The 16,020-nt window shown below is 43.2% G+C and overlaps 1 protein-coding gene across 1 annotated transcript in view; it reads left to right on the top strand.

Annotated features, from left to right (window-relative positions):
• Window positions 1-16,020, top strand: part of FBXW11 (F-box and WD repeat domain containing 11) — a gene marked incomplete at its 5' end in the record, with an annotated part of 74,169 nt that overhangs the window by 35,433 nt on the left and 22,716 nt on the right. The window contains 4 exons of the mRNA XM_084268548.1: window positions 4,553-4,615; window positions 5,709-5,934; window positions 13,812-13,998; window positions 14,800-14,890. Coding sequence (XP_084124674.1) covers window positions 4,553-4,615; window positions 5,709-5,934; window positions 13,812-13,998; window positions 14,800-14,890 — 567 coding nt within the window. The remainder of the gene's footprint in view (window positions 1-4,552; window positions 4,616-5,708; window positions 5,935-13,811; window positions 13,999-14,799; window positions 14,891-16,020) is intronic.

The following is a 16,020-nucleotide window of genomic DNA, read 5'->3' as shown; positions in this document are numbered from 1 at the left end:
GATCAGAATTACTGGTGTAGTTTCAAGGGTAGTGGGAAATGGAAACTCTTGTTTTCTGACACTTTCCCATTCTTACAGCCGAAAATCTATTAATTGAGGACATCTGTTCTTTTTTGGTTATTTTTTTTTTCTTCCCATGGCAACACAGCTGTTGTCTAGTGTTGCCCATCCCTGCTTTGGTGGGGATAAGCTTCTTGCTGAAGAAACACGGCAGTGTTGTTTGTTTGCCTTGCTCGGTACTACTGCTGCTACTTGTGTGTCTTGTCCCAGTTCCCAGGATTACTGCTATCACTTCTGTAATTGCTCTCTCGATACTGGAACTAAAACTGGGTTAAAGAACAAAGCTGCATCATGCTGTTTCTCTTCAGAGTCAATTAAGTGACTAAGGGCACTCCCAAGTCCTGGAGCATGGTGTGAACCGAAGCGTCCCCTGCCCGTAGCTGACACAGGTCCTGTAGAATCGGGTTAGCCTGGGCAGCTCTGATGGATTTCTGCTAGAAAAGATGATGCTTTTTTTCATGTGTCTTCTGAGTGAGGTGAGCCTTGCATGCTGGGTGAAAAAATCTTGGGTGCTTTGCACCTCATGTCACAGTCATACATACAGTTACACTCGAGATGCCAGTTTTAGTTGCTGCCAGGTATCTAAACATCTTCATTGAAACTCCGATTTATGAAGTTTTATAATACCTACAAAATTTTTTGCCTTTGGGGATCCTTCACGGTTGGTTTTACTTTGGAAGCTTTTCATAATCTCCAGAGGAAATTAGCTTTATGTAATTATGCTGCTTGTCACACCTCTTTCTCCCCAAGTAACTTTTGAACCTATTTGCCACGCTCATCTGCATCTCATAGAAATCCCAAAGACTCGTGGTGTTGTGGAGCAGAAACACTAAAGCAAGCTTGGAGTCACTGCAGAGCTAGGTGAGGAACAGGGCATGCAGATCTTCATGGGACGAGCTGTTACATTGCAAGGTGTGTAGAACCGGGTGTGTTACTGCCGCTGCCCACTTTACTGTTAGTGAAAACAGAGACAGAGGCTTTCTGCAGCGTAACTTTGTTGTGTTCACTGGGGTTTGAAGAACTCTCAGGCAACAGAAAACATCTCTGCTCAAACCCAGCAATACCACTCTGCTGTTGCTGCCGTTCCCAGTAGGGGATGGAGAGCGCTTATTCCTGGCTGACTAATTACGGAATGGCAGCTGGCTGGAAATATCCTTCTACTTTTACAAGAGCTGTGAGCAACTTAACAAGTATTTCTGGAAAAAATGAACTTATAAACAGGATTAGGAGACAATATTTAGAAGCCAGGCTTCCTCTGTGAGAGGCTGTTAGGGTCTTGTCGCTGCGGGGCTAAAAAATAAATCAAGGCTGTTCTTTCAGAGTCTTCAAGTGTGGGGCAGTCTTTCTGCAGGACTCACTGAACAAGAGCTCATGGCTTGCATCAGGTCTGGATGCTGTTCAGCTGCAGAGGAATGGAGCAGTGTCTGTGTTAAATCCTCTGTAGAGCTCCTTGGGAAAGTTGGGGAGGCAGCTGGCACGGTAGCTTGCTGTAGAGGGTGGATGGGGTAAACAGCAAGGTAGAGGTTGAGGGAAGGGAACACCATGATGAAGGGGAGAGTTGAGCTTGTAGATGCTTATCTTCCTTCTTGCACAAGAGCCCAAAGCCTTCCCCTGGTGACACCAGCTGTTAGGAATTCCGAAATTCTTCCTCTGCCAAGTGCCCTGCATGTACAGGACAGATTGGGGTTGTCTAATTGCTCCTTCCAGACAACAGGGCGGGCTCCACCTGCTCATCTTTTAGTCTTCATTTAATAGGCTAAGTGATTTAGAGACACAGGAGAGCCTTGAGTTAGGATGTACGTGATCTGGGGAGTGACCCCTAAAACAAAGTGTTTAAGACAAGTAGAAGGAAGAGAAGATATAACAGGGCAAACAACCTACATAGTTGGGAGCAGAAAGGGAACGAAAGAAGAATTAAAACTGTCAAGCTCTGCACTAAAGTAAGAAAGAGTGGAATGAATTTAGGATGGAGAAGCATAAATGCAGTAAACACTGTAGTGTTTATCAAGTTAACACATCTACCCACTTCCCAGTTAAGTACAATGTTTCATTTCCAGCCTAAAAATCAATATGTGGTCTGTCCTCACATCCATGGCCCAGATGCTAGAGGGCATAGAAATGATCTCTCAGCAGCAGTTCTGCTGGGTCACCCATTTGTAGGTCTAAGACACTGTAATCTTAGCCAAGACTGTGCTTGGAAGTAAGAGGGACAGGCGGAGAGAGGCTGGAGAAGTGTGGTCCTCCTGCTTCTCCCAGTGGACATGCCAAGGATGTACTATTCCCCCTACCCAGTTTTCTTTACCAACACAGCAGCAGAGGCACAGTACAATGGAGTAAGTGCACACCAAAGCCAACAGCAATGCATAGGCTGGAGTGGGAGTCTGATTGGTTTGGTGAAGCTTGTGTTCTTGCTTCACACTTTGTGTCACGGTGCTGCCTGTTCCCAGAGGAAAGGATGCGACATGTAGGAGATGGTTCTTATCCCATGTCCCAGGGAAAGGTAGTAATGATCTCTGAGATGGTCCCCAGTGAAGGAGAAGGTGGCGGCAGCGGCAGCACCTCGCTGTGACCTACCAAAGGAGAGGGGCTGAGTTGATACAATGTGGGATTTCTGCTGGATACCCTGGCTCCCTGCTCAGCTGGAGTTCCTGTTCCTTGCTCTTAGCACACAGGCTCAACACAGGTATTTACCCTTCAGCTGCAAAAGGGAATGAGATGTTCAGTACTCCTTTAAGCACACACTAATTGAAAACACTTTACACAACCTATAGTCACCATAATGAGTATTTCTACACATCCAAATTTAAAATAAAGTAATAAAAGAATCCTCTCTAGTTCCCTGGAGTGGTGTTTGCTGGTGTGAGCTAGTTGGGGACCAGTAAGTCCAGCTGGGCCATGCTCCCTCTTGTGGCACCATGCAGTGGGAGAGCATCATTCGCACATTGGTGATGGTGCTGGTTGCGAGCAGTGTGTAGTTGTGAATAACTGGAAGGGCCTCCAAGAAACTATAATTCTGTAAATGTGGATAATGTTATTTACTTTTCCAGTCTTACTGTTCTGTGTGTGTCCAGAAGCACTAAAATACGTATCTGTGGAGTAACGCAAAGCCTGTGCTGCCTTTGGGCATTTTTGGATTGCCTGCTAGCCACTTCCTGGCCTTGTACGCGTCATCATGTGCGCTCAAGTTTTTCCATCACCCAACAGACAGAGTTTCCACAGCCCAACCTCCCGTCCGTGTGATGCATGTTTTTCATACCTACCCGAAGGGTTCAAGCTAGATTTCACACAAAGCAGTGCAGTCAGGTGATGGAGGAAGGCTTGCTGATAGGCATAATGCTGGGAGTTCGTTCAGGTCTCCTGGTTTTGTGTATCCCTCATGCAAGAAGGAGGAGGAGATGGAGTGAATGTTTTTGAGGTGGAATTGTGTTTTGAATGGGGGTGGATGTAGTTGTTAAGGGGTTAATCTATAATCCGTGATGGAAAGATTACAGGAACTGTGTGACTTACCCCATCATGTGTTTTACTTGAGCGCGTGGTTCCTCTTTCTGCTGAGACAGCTGACCCAGGGGAAGGAGGCTGAAATAAATGCAGAGAACGTTTTAAGACGTTCAGTTTTTCGTGACAGCGTCTTGCCTGTTAGCCAGTGTCTCCTGGGCAGGAGTAACTGGGAGGACAGGGCTGGTGGGCAGCTCAGTGAATTGCCTAGGTGTGGGGTACCAGTGAGGAGGCAGAAATAGGTGGATCTGTGGTATGGACAGCGAAAGGGAGTGGATCATTTAGAAAAATGAAATATTTTGAAACACTGAGGTAAGGTCTAAAAGAAACATTTGCAGCTGAGCCTGTCTAGAAATCCTTACATTTCATTCTCCAACAAAAGGGAGGAAAACAGTAGGGAGGAGTGGTTGTGATGTGGAGAGAGCACTGTAATTAAGTCAGGGTGAAGAAAGATGGTGACTGCCAAGGGTTATGGGACACAGACCGTGGCAGGGAATTAGAGATGTTCTGCAGAGAACGGTCCCTCCTCTGTGTGGTAAGCTAGAGCTGGAAAAAAAACCCCCATGTTCTGTTGCATGTGAGTAGTGTATAGTGACTTTTTTTTTTTCCCAGCTAGATGTATGCAGTTTAACTTTGGCAGAAAGTGCTAGTTGATTACTTTGACAGGTTTAATTACTTTGGCTTGAGTAGGATGAAAGTGAATTTATTTCCCAGTGAGACAAGTGTTGAAAGGCTGCATGAAAACCTGTCAAAGGAAATTGAAGAGGGGTTGGGGAGTTATCTTTACAGTAAATGGAATTGATAAACATGTCAGCTAAAAGGGGAATTTATTTATGAAGCCCAGGTTTTGTGGCCAGAAATCTTTGATAATTCTGTTCACTGGGAAAATGAATTTTATCTGTTCAATTGATTTGCTTTTTCATAGCACTTGTAGAGCAAGGAATTGCCATCCAAGTAAAAAATTGAAGTCATAATTCTTTTTTTTCCTTCGCCCTAGAACACATCAGTAATGGAGGATCAGAATGAAGATGAGTCTCCAAAGAAAAATACCCTATGGCAGGTAGGACTAACGTTTGGGTGAAAAGAGACTTGGCATGATTTTATATGTTCCTATTTTTGAGAAACTTCCAAATCTTGCATCTGCATAATGACTCGTGTTTGTAGTTGACTGTATCATCCTAAAATTAGCGTAGCCTTGAAGTGAAGGATGACGCCGATGGGTAATACTCAAGAGCTTGCTAGTTCTCAGGCTTCTGTAGTCTGTGCTGACCTTGAGAAGGCAGTTCTGCACTGAAGGATACTTGGGGACACAGTTCCACCTTTCTGAGCACAGGACAGTCCTTTAAAAGGGAAAATTCCGTGCCTTCACATGGCAAGGGGATGCAGACAGTTTGCTTCGAAGAAGTTTGCGAATATTTCGGAGAGCTGATAGTTGATCCCAAGCAGCCCTCTTGGTCTCCTGAAGGGCTCAGAAGAGCCTGGCATCAGCCTCTGGTTCTATTTATTAATTAGCAGTAAGTTCTGGGGTGTTCTTGCAGCATCCTTATTTGTAGGTAAAGCTCCCAGGATTTTAATGATGTTTTTATATCGATGTCCCAAGTATTGATGCAAGCTGTTTTGCCAAAACAAAACAAGCCCTTGACGTGGTTTAATTGTCAGTTTTCAATTCTGGACAAGCACCTCAAGACTGGCATGAGGGTCATGAATTTTTTGTGTTAATTACTTAATTTATACCCAACGTTGGTACATCTGTAAATGTGCATTTTAACTGCTGGAACCTGTGGAAATCATTCAAGGAGAAAGGCTGTGATATGCAGTAGAGGCAAACTGCAATATACAGCAGAAACCACTGGTTTGATCTGGAAAATTTTGTTCTAAGAAGAATTAAGTTCCTTGCTATTTAAATGGTAAGAGGGTGAAGGGAATCGAAGTCTTTCCATGTAAGAAGTAACTTAGGATCAAGGTCCTTTCATTTATCTTTGTCTATGAAAGATGAAATTTGCATGACATAACTCACAGTATTTATTTTAAAATTTAAGCCAGTTGATTTTATTTTTTTTATCTTTGCACATTCTTTTCCTTGAGAGAGTTTTTCTAAAGCTGTTCCTGTCCTTGTTCACGTCTAGATACTGACATTCCTTTTCTAAAAACAGATAAGTAATGGAACTTCGTCTGTGATTGTTTCAAGAAAAAGACCATCAGAAGGAAACTACGAAAAGGAAAAAGACTTGTGTATTAAATATTTTGACCAGTGGTCTGAATCAGATCAAGTTGAGTTTGTGGAACACCTCATTTCACGAATGTGTCACTATCAGCATGGACATATTAACTCTTACTTGAAGCCCATGTTACAACGGGACTTCATCACTGCGTTACCAGGTAAATGAGGATTTATTTTACAAGAGGTGCATTTATAAATAACTTTTTGTTTAATACTTTGGGTGAATGCAAACTTCTTGGGACATCCTCCAGATTTAGGTTGTCTTGTATAGATACAGTGGTGCTTCCTGGCCAAAAGATGTACAGGGAAGGTAGCCGAAGTCATTCGCTTCTGTGATTAATTGAATTGGCCACTGGATGCCAGTGTTGTTCCATGTAAAAGTAGTTGTGAGCAGCATATTCTGAAGAGTAGTTTGTATTTAAATTGGAACTGAGCTGTCATGAGTTGTATCTCTGCAAACTCCAGTCTAAACTCCCTTTGTGTACAAACCCCACAGGTGTATAAAATAGCACTGAGTTGTTTTAAGTTCTGAACTATTTATTCCCTTCTAGTTTTGTTCTAAGTTTCCTTAATCTTAAGTAAAAACCTGCCTGCTTGGATGAGTGAGTGTAGTTTGTCAGGTCCCATCGCTGATTCAAGGGCAAAATCACTTGTGGATTTTTATTGTGTGGTCCAGCTGTGATTCCTCCTTGCACTTGCTCTGAAGCTTTTCTGCCACTGATCAGTGTAAAAAGGTACCAACAGTTCAATTATCACCTCAGTGCTTACACTTGCTATATGCATTTCTTAAAAAAAATAGGGGGCAGTAATAACATGGGGTATAGAATCTTTACCTTCCAGTCTCCTGGTTAAGTTGTCTGTGTTTTTTCCACTGATTTGTGGAACGAACTGTATCCCTGGATTTTTGCTGCTGGTGAGAATGATTTGTTGGCTTCTTTGAAAGGTAAATGTGTGGATATGGTTTACAGAGTGGAAAATCAGCATGAAATAAGCAGTCAAAATGTTGTTTGCCACTGGCAGTAGAAAGGTGTGGATTCACATCCGTGTAGCCTGTGGATGTTATCCCAAGAATGCCAAGACATGACAGTGAACACTAAGGGCTGATGAGGAGGTGATACAAATCACAAAAAAAAAGTGGAAACTGGGAATTGTTTGAGTGCAGGGACCACTGAAGTGAGGTTCCCTTAAAGGTTGGTCATATTACAAGCCCTGAAGCTTTTGTAGCCACTGATGTTCTTAGTTGGTCTGGTGTGTAAGGGCCTTCCTGGCACCTGGGACAGGCTGCTGCCTGGATGGTGTGGGCTCCTGCTCTCTGTCGTGCTGCTACATTTTCACAAAACCTGGAGGAATTCAGTGATTGGAGGTGATGGGGGGATTTTGGCTGATATGTCAAGCATGGACAAGAAATTAACTTCTTAATAGTTGGAGGGGAATGAAGGACATAAGGTAGCATGCAGAAAGTGATACAGAATCTCATGTGCTCTATATTTTCTTAAAACACAGGCTTAAAAATGTGAAAGAGGGCTGTTAAAGGGAGGAAACATCCTCTTCCCCCACACCTCAGTTTCTCAGAAGTCATTTTGTAGACAGCTTAGCTTGTCTGGCCACAGACATAAAAATGTGCTCCTTGTTTCTAGTAGGGAGCTGTTGTCTTTTAGTAGTGTGGATGTTTCTTCCAGCTTGCAATCAGAATACTGAATTTTGATTTCTCAAGGCAGTATTGAGGAGTAACTGAAAAATAAAGTGAACTGGATAGTCATGGTTGTGGTGTGAAAGTATGAGCCTCAGTTAGACTTGTGTTTGCTTTTAGTTTATACCTCAGGGCTGATCCCATGGAGATTGTTCTTTCATTTGTGTCTTTATTGCAAAGAAGTTGTTGGGAGCTGCCTAAGCTGACACTTATTTACACCAATTTATATATTTCAATAAATATATTGATGTAAATACTGGGAACTGTTACCATACTCAGCCTTTCTTATTAAAAGAGTTTGGAGAATGTCTGTAAATTTACCCAGGAGCCTAACCTGTGTTGATTGAAATCAATCTTGCATTGGACTAATCCCATTAAAAGATAACAGCAGAGGTATTGCTTTTTAACAGATAGTTTCACTAAAAAGAGGAATTTTACTTCTTTAAACAGAAGGAGTTCTTGCTTGCTGCTGTCCCTACTGATCTATACCTGTGAGTGCAGGGAAAATGGAAGAAGTTTGTTGTATCTGGCTTCCCTCCGCTTCAGAGGGGAAGACGTGATAAATCTGGTGTGCTTTTTGGTAATGTTTAGTCTGCAGCACCTGGTCTTACAAGTTGGGCTGTGCTTGGGTCTTCACTCCCATCACCTTCTTGGCATATGGCTGGCTGTACCGGCTGTGGCTGTATTGGCTACTGCAGGGCCTGCTGAAGCTTGGAAGCCTTTGCTTGTCATTTTTCCACATCTTCCTCTAGCTCAAAAAGAGCTCTCCAAAGGCAGCAGTTTATAATGGACAGTGTAATTGCAACGTGGCTTATGTCACCTCTCTGCTTTTGTTTCTTAATGATCTTTAAGATGTTAATATTCCTCGCATAGTCTCATCCAGCTTGTGCCATTTCCTGAAAGGACAGCTTTGACCCTGAGCACTACCTCACCACCCTTGATTAGGAAAGTCCCTTCCATGTCTGTTTTGTTTGTTCACTCTGAAAGAGAACTGTATGCTGTGTCAGACAAGTGAAACCTAGCTGGGCTTCTTCTAAAATCTGTTTCTGAGATAAGAAAAGCCGGTGCAGTCTCATGATGTGACTGCTTTGTGTTTAATGTTATCAAGTTATTGTCCTGCATTTGGGGTTCATTTTCATACAAGGTGATGTTTACACACTGAGCTTTGAACTCCTCATGGATTTTAATAGTTTTAATTTATCATTGAAATTCAACCAAACCTTCATCTGGTACCTCTGGAAACAGTGTTTTTTCACATACAAGAGGTATGTGCAGCTATTCCAGACCTTAGTATGCATTAAAGGTGGTCCTTCCTCCAGGTTGTCCACAGTAATTATAGTGGGCTGTCCCGGTATCTGTGGACCTGTTCTACTCTGGAAATGAGGGTAAATATTTTACTCAATGTCTCTTTTAATGTCAACAGTTGAAATCTCTGCACTTGTGCAGGCAGTAGAGATCTGAAGAGACTTGGTGGCAAAACAGGGCGCTTGTGCTCAGCGTGCAGCTCTCAGGGCACTGTATTCACAGAAGGTGGCATTGCAGTATCTGGATGCCAGGTCAAGCTGACCTATCCTGCATCTTCTGAAAGAGGATACAGGCATGTTAGAACAGGGGAAAACTCCAAACCAAACAAAAAAAAATCCAGAATCACACTTTTTGAGTCTGAAGGATGCTTTGCAGCAGAGCCTTTGCATTAGGTTGGTTATCAGGAACTTTCCAGCTCCACAAGTTCTCATCTCTTTTGGGGGAGGGTAATTATTTAATTTGTTGCCAGGAGATGGCAGTAACAGATAAACTTTAAAAACACCCTGTTGTGCATGACTATCATTTGAACATCTGTTTGTCAGTCACTTTCTCCCTTGGGAGGTGTTCATTGCACTCCTGACATCATCATCTTTCCGTTTCAAAGATTGCTCAGATCTGTAAGCAAGGTGTGAGCAGTGTTTACAAGTGCCAGTGTGGCTACTCTGTCCCACTGCCTGCCTTTGAGCTTGTGGTTGATGTAAGTGCAGACTTACGGTTTGCTTAGTACTCCTGAAGTAAAAGCCTATATGTTTCCTTCGTTTAAGGTCAGTGTGCATCTGGTGATTATTTTACTAGATGATACCAATTAGGCAAAAAATGCACATCACAGCTCTGGAATGAGGAGAGCATGCAGTAGATGGGGACCTGTTCAGCATGGATCTTGTCATCCTGCCTTTCCTGGAGGTAACTAGTGGTGTCTGGACCAAGACACGCCTGAGCACTGCCATTCCTTTGGCTCTATGGTTTACTTGATGAACTTAGCATGGCGTGCTTGGTCCTGCAGTCTTTCAGGTGTGTGAGTAAAGAACTGTACACCTTAAAAGTGCAGACATTGAAAGAGCTGCCTGTCATCAGTGTATCTTGTGCTAAAGGCTTTTTTGGAACTGAGACATAGCTGGAGTGTGTTTCCCTTCTGAGAAAGGGGAATTAAGGTCATCTGGAGAGTTTAGTCTGTGTGCCTCCACTCTTCTGCCACGCCACAGCTGAGTTAAACCACCTTTCATGCAGAAGGGACAGGACAGCATCCATGTATCTCTGGGAGAGCTGGAAGCTGACAGCCAGTACACTTGTCATCCTGCCACATCGTGCAGAAGGGTGTTTTCCTCCCTTTTTCATCATTTCTAGGCCTGCTGGTTTAACCATAACCTACTTTGATGTTGACTCCTATTTTCTTCTAACTTCTTCCAAACTTTGCAGTCGTTAATTTTTGTATTTAATTAATAACCTTGAAACATAGTAGCCTGGTGCTGGTTGAACTGAATAATCACCTCTGTCATTTCACAGCACAGTAGGCTCTTTTATCACCTGATGATTTGACTCAGTATCCCTGTGCGAGGTAAATGTTGAGACACCTTTAGCCCTGAACTGCCATACATGTGCTGGGAGGACAGCAAATGCCCTGGGAAACCTGTTCCAGGGTGGTGAGGCCCTGGCAGAGGCTGCCCAGGGAGGTGGTGGCTGCCCACTCCCTGGGGATGTTCAAGGCCGGGTTGGATGGGGCCCTGAGCAGCCTGGCCTGGTGAGAGGTGTCCCTGCCCATGGCAGGGGGTTGGGACTTGATGATCTTTGAGGTCCCTTCCAGCCCAAAGCAGTCCGTGATTCTTAGTGCCCTGGAGAGGGAGGGGAGAGTGATCCAAGCTCAGACGCGGTGAAATAGGACCTGAAACACCTTTCCTACGGGAACCTCAGTGTCCTGCTCTACTAATAGAGTCTGTAATTATGGTGGTTAATTACTGTATCCTGTTTGCTTTGGGAACTGCAGTGCTTCATGCTGAAAATTCTTCCTCTTCAAAATGCAACGTGCTTGTGCTGGGAAGATCCGTAGATGCCTGCACTGTGTGATTCCGGGGTCACGGCTGTGCTGGGCAGTCACTCGCTCTGCACAGCCTGATCCGATGTTGTTGACCATGACTTGTTCTCCAGTCTGAACGCGCTGTTAGATCCATTCCCATTGAAGCACAGTGTGTGCCCTGTTCATGCCTGTAACCTTCAGGAGCAGAGACAAGCTTACTCAGCAGAGCTGCTTGTTGTCTCTGTGTTTGTCTGGCTGCGTCATCCGCTTTGCACGTTGCACTAGTGTTTGTCTCCTCGATACCCAAGGATTCGTGATTTGAAACTATTCAAAATGACCTTGCAATGATTATGTTTGCTGGAAGAAACCTTGGGAACTGTTTCAAATCACATAACATCACAGTAAGATAAATATATCCTAAGTAAACTGTATTTAGAATCTCAGAGTTGGTTTTTACCAGCGCGACTGGGATGCAGCAGACTGGAAGGCCTCTTCTACAATGTATTTCAGTGCCCTGTTACTGTCTTCAAACTGCTGATAGAGGAGATAGTGCAACTTAAAGCTGCTCTGAGACATAGTATTGTTAGGAGAACATTTAGAGGCTTGGCAACAGTTACATTTCAGACCCACCAGTTATTTGGACCTCATTACATTTCAGTTATTTGAGTCTGGTTTTATGACCAGTATTGAAAAATTTGTGTAAACCTGATTTTATGTTGTAGGAGCTTTCACCAATCTTTAAAGACCTCTTATAGTTCTCAAAATTATGTAGAAGAGATGAAGGCTTCTCCTTTCTGTTCCTTTTTGAGGGCCATGCCATATTTAGCATGCAGTGGAGGACTAGATGAACACACTTTCTTAATTCTTTAAAAAATTAACAGTAGCTTCTTTGATTTTCTTTTTTTTTTCAGGGCTATTTGAAGCCTAAGTAGGCTGTCATGAGATAAAGTGGAAAATTAAAAAGGTCGTCGTCTCCTAGTTTGAAAGATTTTTTTCATGCTTGGCCAACTGGCATATGTTACTCACAGAAGTGGAGTTAGCCTAGATCTTTGATTTAGTGGAGTTTTTGGGAAAGCCAAATTACAGATCCTTTGAAATGTGTGACACACTTACCAATGACTCTTTGTGGGACCAGTGACACTGTAGTTGGAATCCGAACAAGAAAAGTTTGATTGCTATTTTAAATTTAGTGCAAGCCTATTATCTCAGTGGTTTCTCTGTATGTAGCTTGACTCAACCACAGTCACATTTTTAAATCCAAGACCTCATCAGGAGGCAAGATCTAGGCAAAGGCCGTAAGCAAACACCTGCAATGTTCTACCTGGGTTTGTGTCTTGATGGGTCTGTGCTGGCAGCTTACTGTATTAATCATCATTATGTGGTGCTTATTCTTTGTATCAGCTTCAGCACCTCATGCTTTTGGATAAGGATTAATGGGTATTTGGGAAATAATGCAGTGTATTACCTTGCATAGACTTTATCAGTGGGCAAGACCCCAATACTGGTATATCTGAGCTGGTGTGTTAAGTGTATTTAATACGTAAATCCAGCCCTAGCGTGATGGCCAGGGGGTTGAACTTAATGATCTTTGAGTTCCTTCCAACCTAAACCAGTCTGTGATTCTGTGATGTAAAAGGATCATGGGGGATGACGAGCAGGTTTTGGTAGCTGGGATCTTTGTGATGAGTGTCATCTCTTCCCTGTCCACTAATTGCTTGTTGACCGTCATGCCTTATGCTATGGGTGTGGTTAGAGCGTGAGAACTGCCAGGTAGATGAAGTACTGCAAGGGGCTTTCACTTGGAGGGGTGTTCTTTTCCTTGGGTATTCTCTTGGAGTATACCACAGAGCTCATCCTTTCACCCAGTAAAGCTGAAGTCATCACATCAGCATATGAAACACAGGTCACTCTGGCTGGAGAAGGTAGCCATGCCCTGAGGGTGGGAGAGCAGCAGATGCAGGAAAGGTGCTAAAGTACTGTCTCTTCACATGGCATTGTAAATAGTTGGGAAATCTTTGTGCAGCACAAAGGAATTACTTTGCACTGGAATTTGTGGGGCAGAACCTGAGTGGTCACCTCTTGTTATGTGAGAGTTCCCTGACTCCTGCTAGAGTCATGCTAGGAACAGGTGCATCCACTGGCCCCAAAATAAGTGCTGTAATGAATGCTACAGCCAACTTGACTTGTTTCAAAACTCCTGTCCCTCTAGACTTTTTCTCGAGCTGGAGAGAAGCCGCAAAGCCCCAGCTTCTGGTGAGAGTCGTTCAGGAATTCTCTCTCTGAGTATGGAGGCTAGTGGTGGTCAACCAGGAACTGGGATGACCACACCATTTGCAGTTAATGAATTCCTGCCAGACTCTGTCCTTTCCCCTTCCTGCCCAAGGTGTCCCTGGGTCATCCTCTGTGCCACTGGAGTCCTGAACGAAATCCAGACTTGGAGGCTGCAGAAAGAGCTTAAATACAAAAAATGCCCATGCATTTGATGCTAGAATTTATTTTACAGAATCTTTACTTCTGCTTCCACTGGCTCTGTCTGTATTTGTTCCCGTGGAGTCCTGCCTTCTGCCGAGTTGAATTCTTGTTACATGTGAGGGAGTAGTAAATGAATCAATGCTTTAATTTCACATTGCTGCTGGTTAACAAAGCATCTCCTTGAAGATGTTAAGCTTTTCAGACCATGTAGCTGAATGCATTACATGCTCAAAAAGTGCAGGATTCTGTGCCCAGAAGCAGCAAAACACTCTCTGTGGCTTGCATCCTGTGCTGAATTTTGGGGTGTGCTCATTCTCACTCTGCGAACGGGACAGTCCAGTAGGCACACTGTAGTAGCAAGGGAGTAAAGAGTTAGAGATACTTTGGTGTACCTGGTTGGACTAATTTGTAACTGCTACTTCTAGGTATGATAATTTAATTATCACCTTGCTCTGGTGCCTTACAGCTGTGTTGGCTTTCTCTGAATGCATTGCAAAACTTGTTTAGCTGTTTGCTGTGAAGTGATTGACGTTCTGATTGCCTCTATTCCCTTGTAGAGCAAGGCTTAGATCACATAGCAGAAAACATCCTTTCCTATCTTGATGCCAGATCCCTCTGTGCAGCAGAGCTGGTATGTAAGGAATGGCAGAGAGTCATCTCTGAGGGAATGCTATGGAAGAAGCTGATCGAGAGAATGGTACGCACAGATCCGCTCTGGAAGGGGCTGTCCGAGAGAAGGGGTTGGTAAGTACCTCACCCATAACTAAAGGAACTTTTTACAGTGTTCTCCTTCACACATTTCCCTAATCATGAATGAGCTCTGCCAAAAAGTAAGCTGGTATTAAATTGGTGTCAGTCCGATCCTTCTCTGTGCCATGGGTGTGTGGGGGTAGCTATGGTGAAAGCTGTCACCTCTGCTTCTTGCTGCTTTGGCTTTGTCCCCTGTCCTTTTGTGCCCCCGTGCCTTTCAACACTTACTTCCCTGTGGTAAGTCTGCCTGCTAATTTGCAATTTGTATTTTGCTGGGCCAACTGACACTTACAATCAGCTTACAAAACCTAGCAATATGTTTTGCTGGGTTTTTTTCTTGAGTGAGGCATTTCCAGTTAAACTTTCTATTTGAAATCTAAACCAGCTGACTGGGGTGCAGAAGCCTCTCAAGAGAAACCAGTCACGTTTCTGTCCTTTAGGAATATCTCAAGCACTGAGGTGTTCTGCTTTAGAAACCTGTTTTTTCTGTGCTCTCTAGTGGTGTGCCTAAGAAAATGCAAAGCATCTTGTAAAGAGAAGAGGCTAAAAGCCTTATGAAGCAGCAAAACCTCATTTGGAAAACCTTAAGGAAAACACCAGTGCTCTTTTTAGTCTCAGACACTTTAAATACAGCTGTCAAACTGTGGAGTCATGAGGGTTGTGATGGTGATACTAAAAAATCTTACAAGTGTTCTATGAGAATATGTCAAGGTTTTGTTCTGTGTGGGTTTTGAGTGCCTTTAAAGTTTGGATTATTTGTGGTAAATTAAAAAGTATGTCTCTGTTTCTTTCTAGGGATCAATACCTGTTTAAAAACAGACCAACAGACGGCCCCCCCAATTCATTTTACAGGTCCTTATACCCAAAGATAATACAGGATATAGAGGTACGTTTTGTGGTGTATAAATACCTGCAGGAGAAATAAGCTTGTGTATCGTTAGTGTTTCAAAGATGGTGTGTTGGAGCAGTGAGGCACCTCAGATGTATCTGTGTCATAACTACTTTGTGAGCTCCAGATGGGCAGACAATGTAAAAACCACCCTCAGCAACTAACTGCTGCAGGATGTGTAGTAAGGGTTACTGTGGGTGTGTTTTTGGAACTCTTCTGGGACAAGGGATTTTAAAAAAATAGCTGATTTAGGAAACTTAGTGCTCCAAGACAATTCCAATGCCTTAAAGACCTGTCATTTAAATCATTGTGTAGCTAGGATGTTACTACTTCTAAAGAGGTCACTGTTGGTAATACAGCTTTCTTCAGGGTGTGGGATGCTTCTTCCCCCTCAAGTGGTTTGATGACAACTGTCAGCCCTACAGTGATAAACACAGTGGGGGGATTGGTAGTAAAAAGACTGTAGAAATTACTATTTTTTTTCTTTACTATAAAATATTGCTTGTTGGGTTTAAGAGTTACAAAGTAGGGCTTGCTACTTACTTTAAAATGTTTCTGATAAATCAGGATCATCTTGGCAATCTGCCTACCAGCAGCACATCTGTCTTGCTCATTTGCTGTGTACCCACCACAAGCCTCTTTAAGTTATACCACAGACTGTAATGGGTTTATTTCGACCACGTGATGGATGTGAAATGATTGGTCTGAAATTCATTAGTGGGGAAACACGTGTTTTGATGTTTAAGACAGATGTGAACTAATGGAATCATTCTGCTATGGCAAATTGGCCCTCAGTAAACAAAATTGTTCCAAACTCTTAACCTATCTGTACAACGTATCTGCTGGGAAACATAATCCAATTTCCAAGGGTTTTTTTTATAACCCTTGCACTGAAAGAACTAAGCATGACATGTGCCCTAGGCAGAATAGGTGAAACTTGATATATACTTGTGACCTGCATGGTACATGTTTTATTATTTGAAGGCAGGTGCCTTCTCCCTGTAAGGAATTACAGTGTGATATTGTGATAATAAGAAGCTATGGGATTAAAGAGAACTTGGTGTGGTACTTTCTTGCTTTCTGCAAAGTTCTGGTGGTGTTCAGTAAATGAAATGGGCTAAAAGCAA

Source organism: Gallinula chloropus, assembly GCF_964237585.1.
Source record: "Gallinula chloropus genome assembly, chromosome: 10".
Taxonomy (NCBI): Eukaryota; Metazoa; Chordata; class Aves; order Gruiformes; family Rallidae; genus Gallinula; species Gallinula chloropus.
This window is presented reverse-complemented; position numbering and strand designations above follow the sequence as displayed.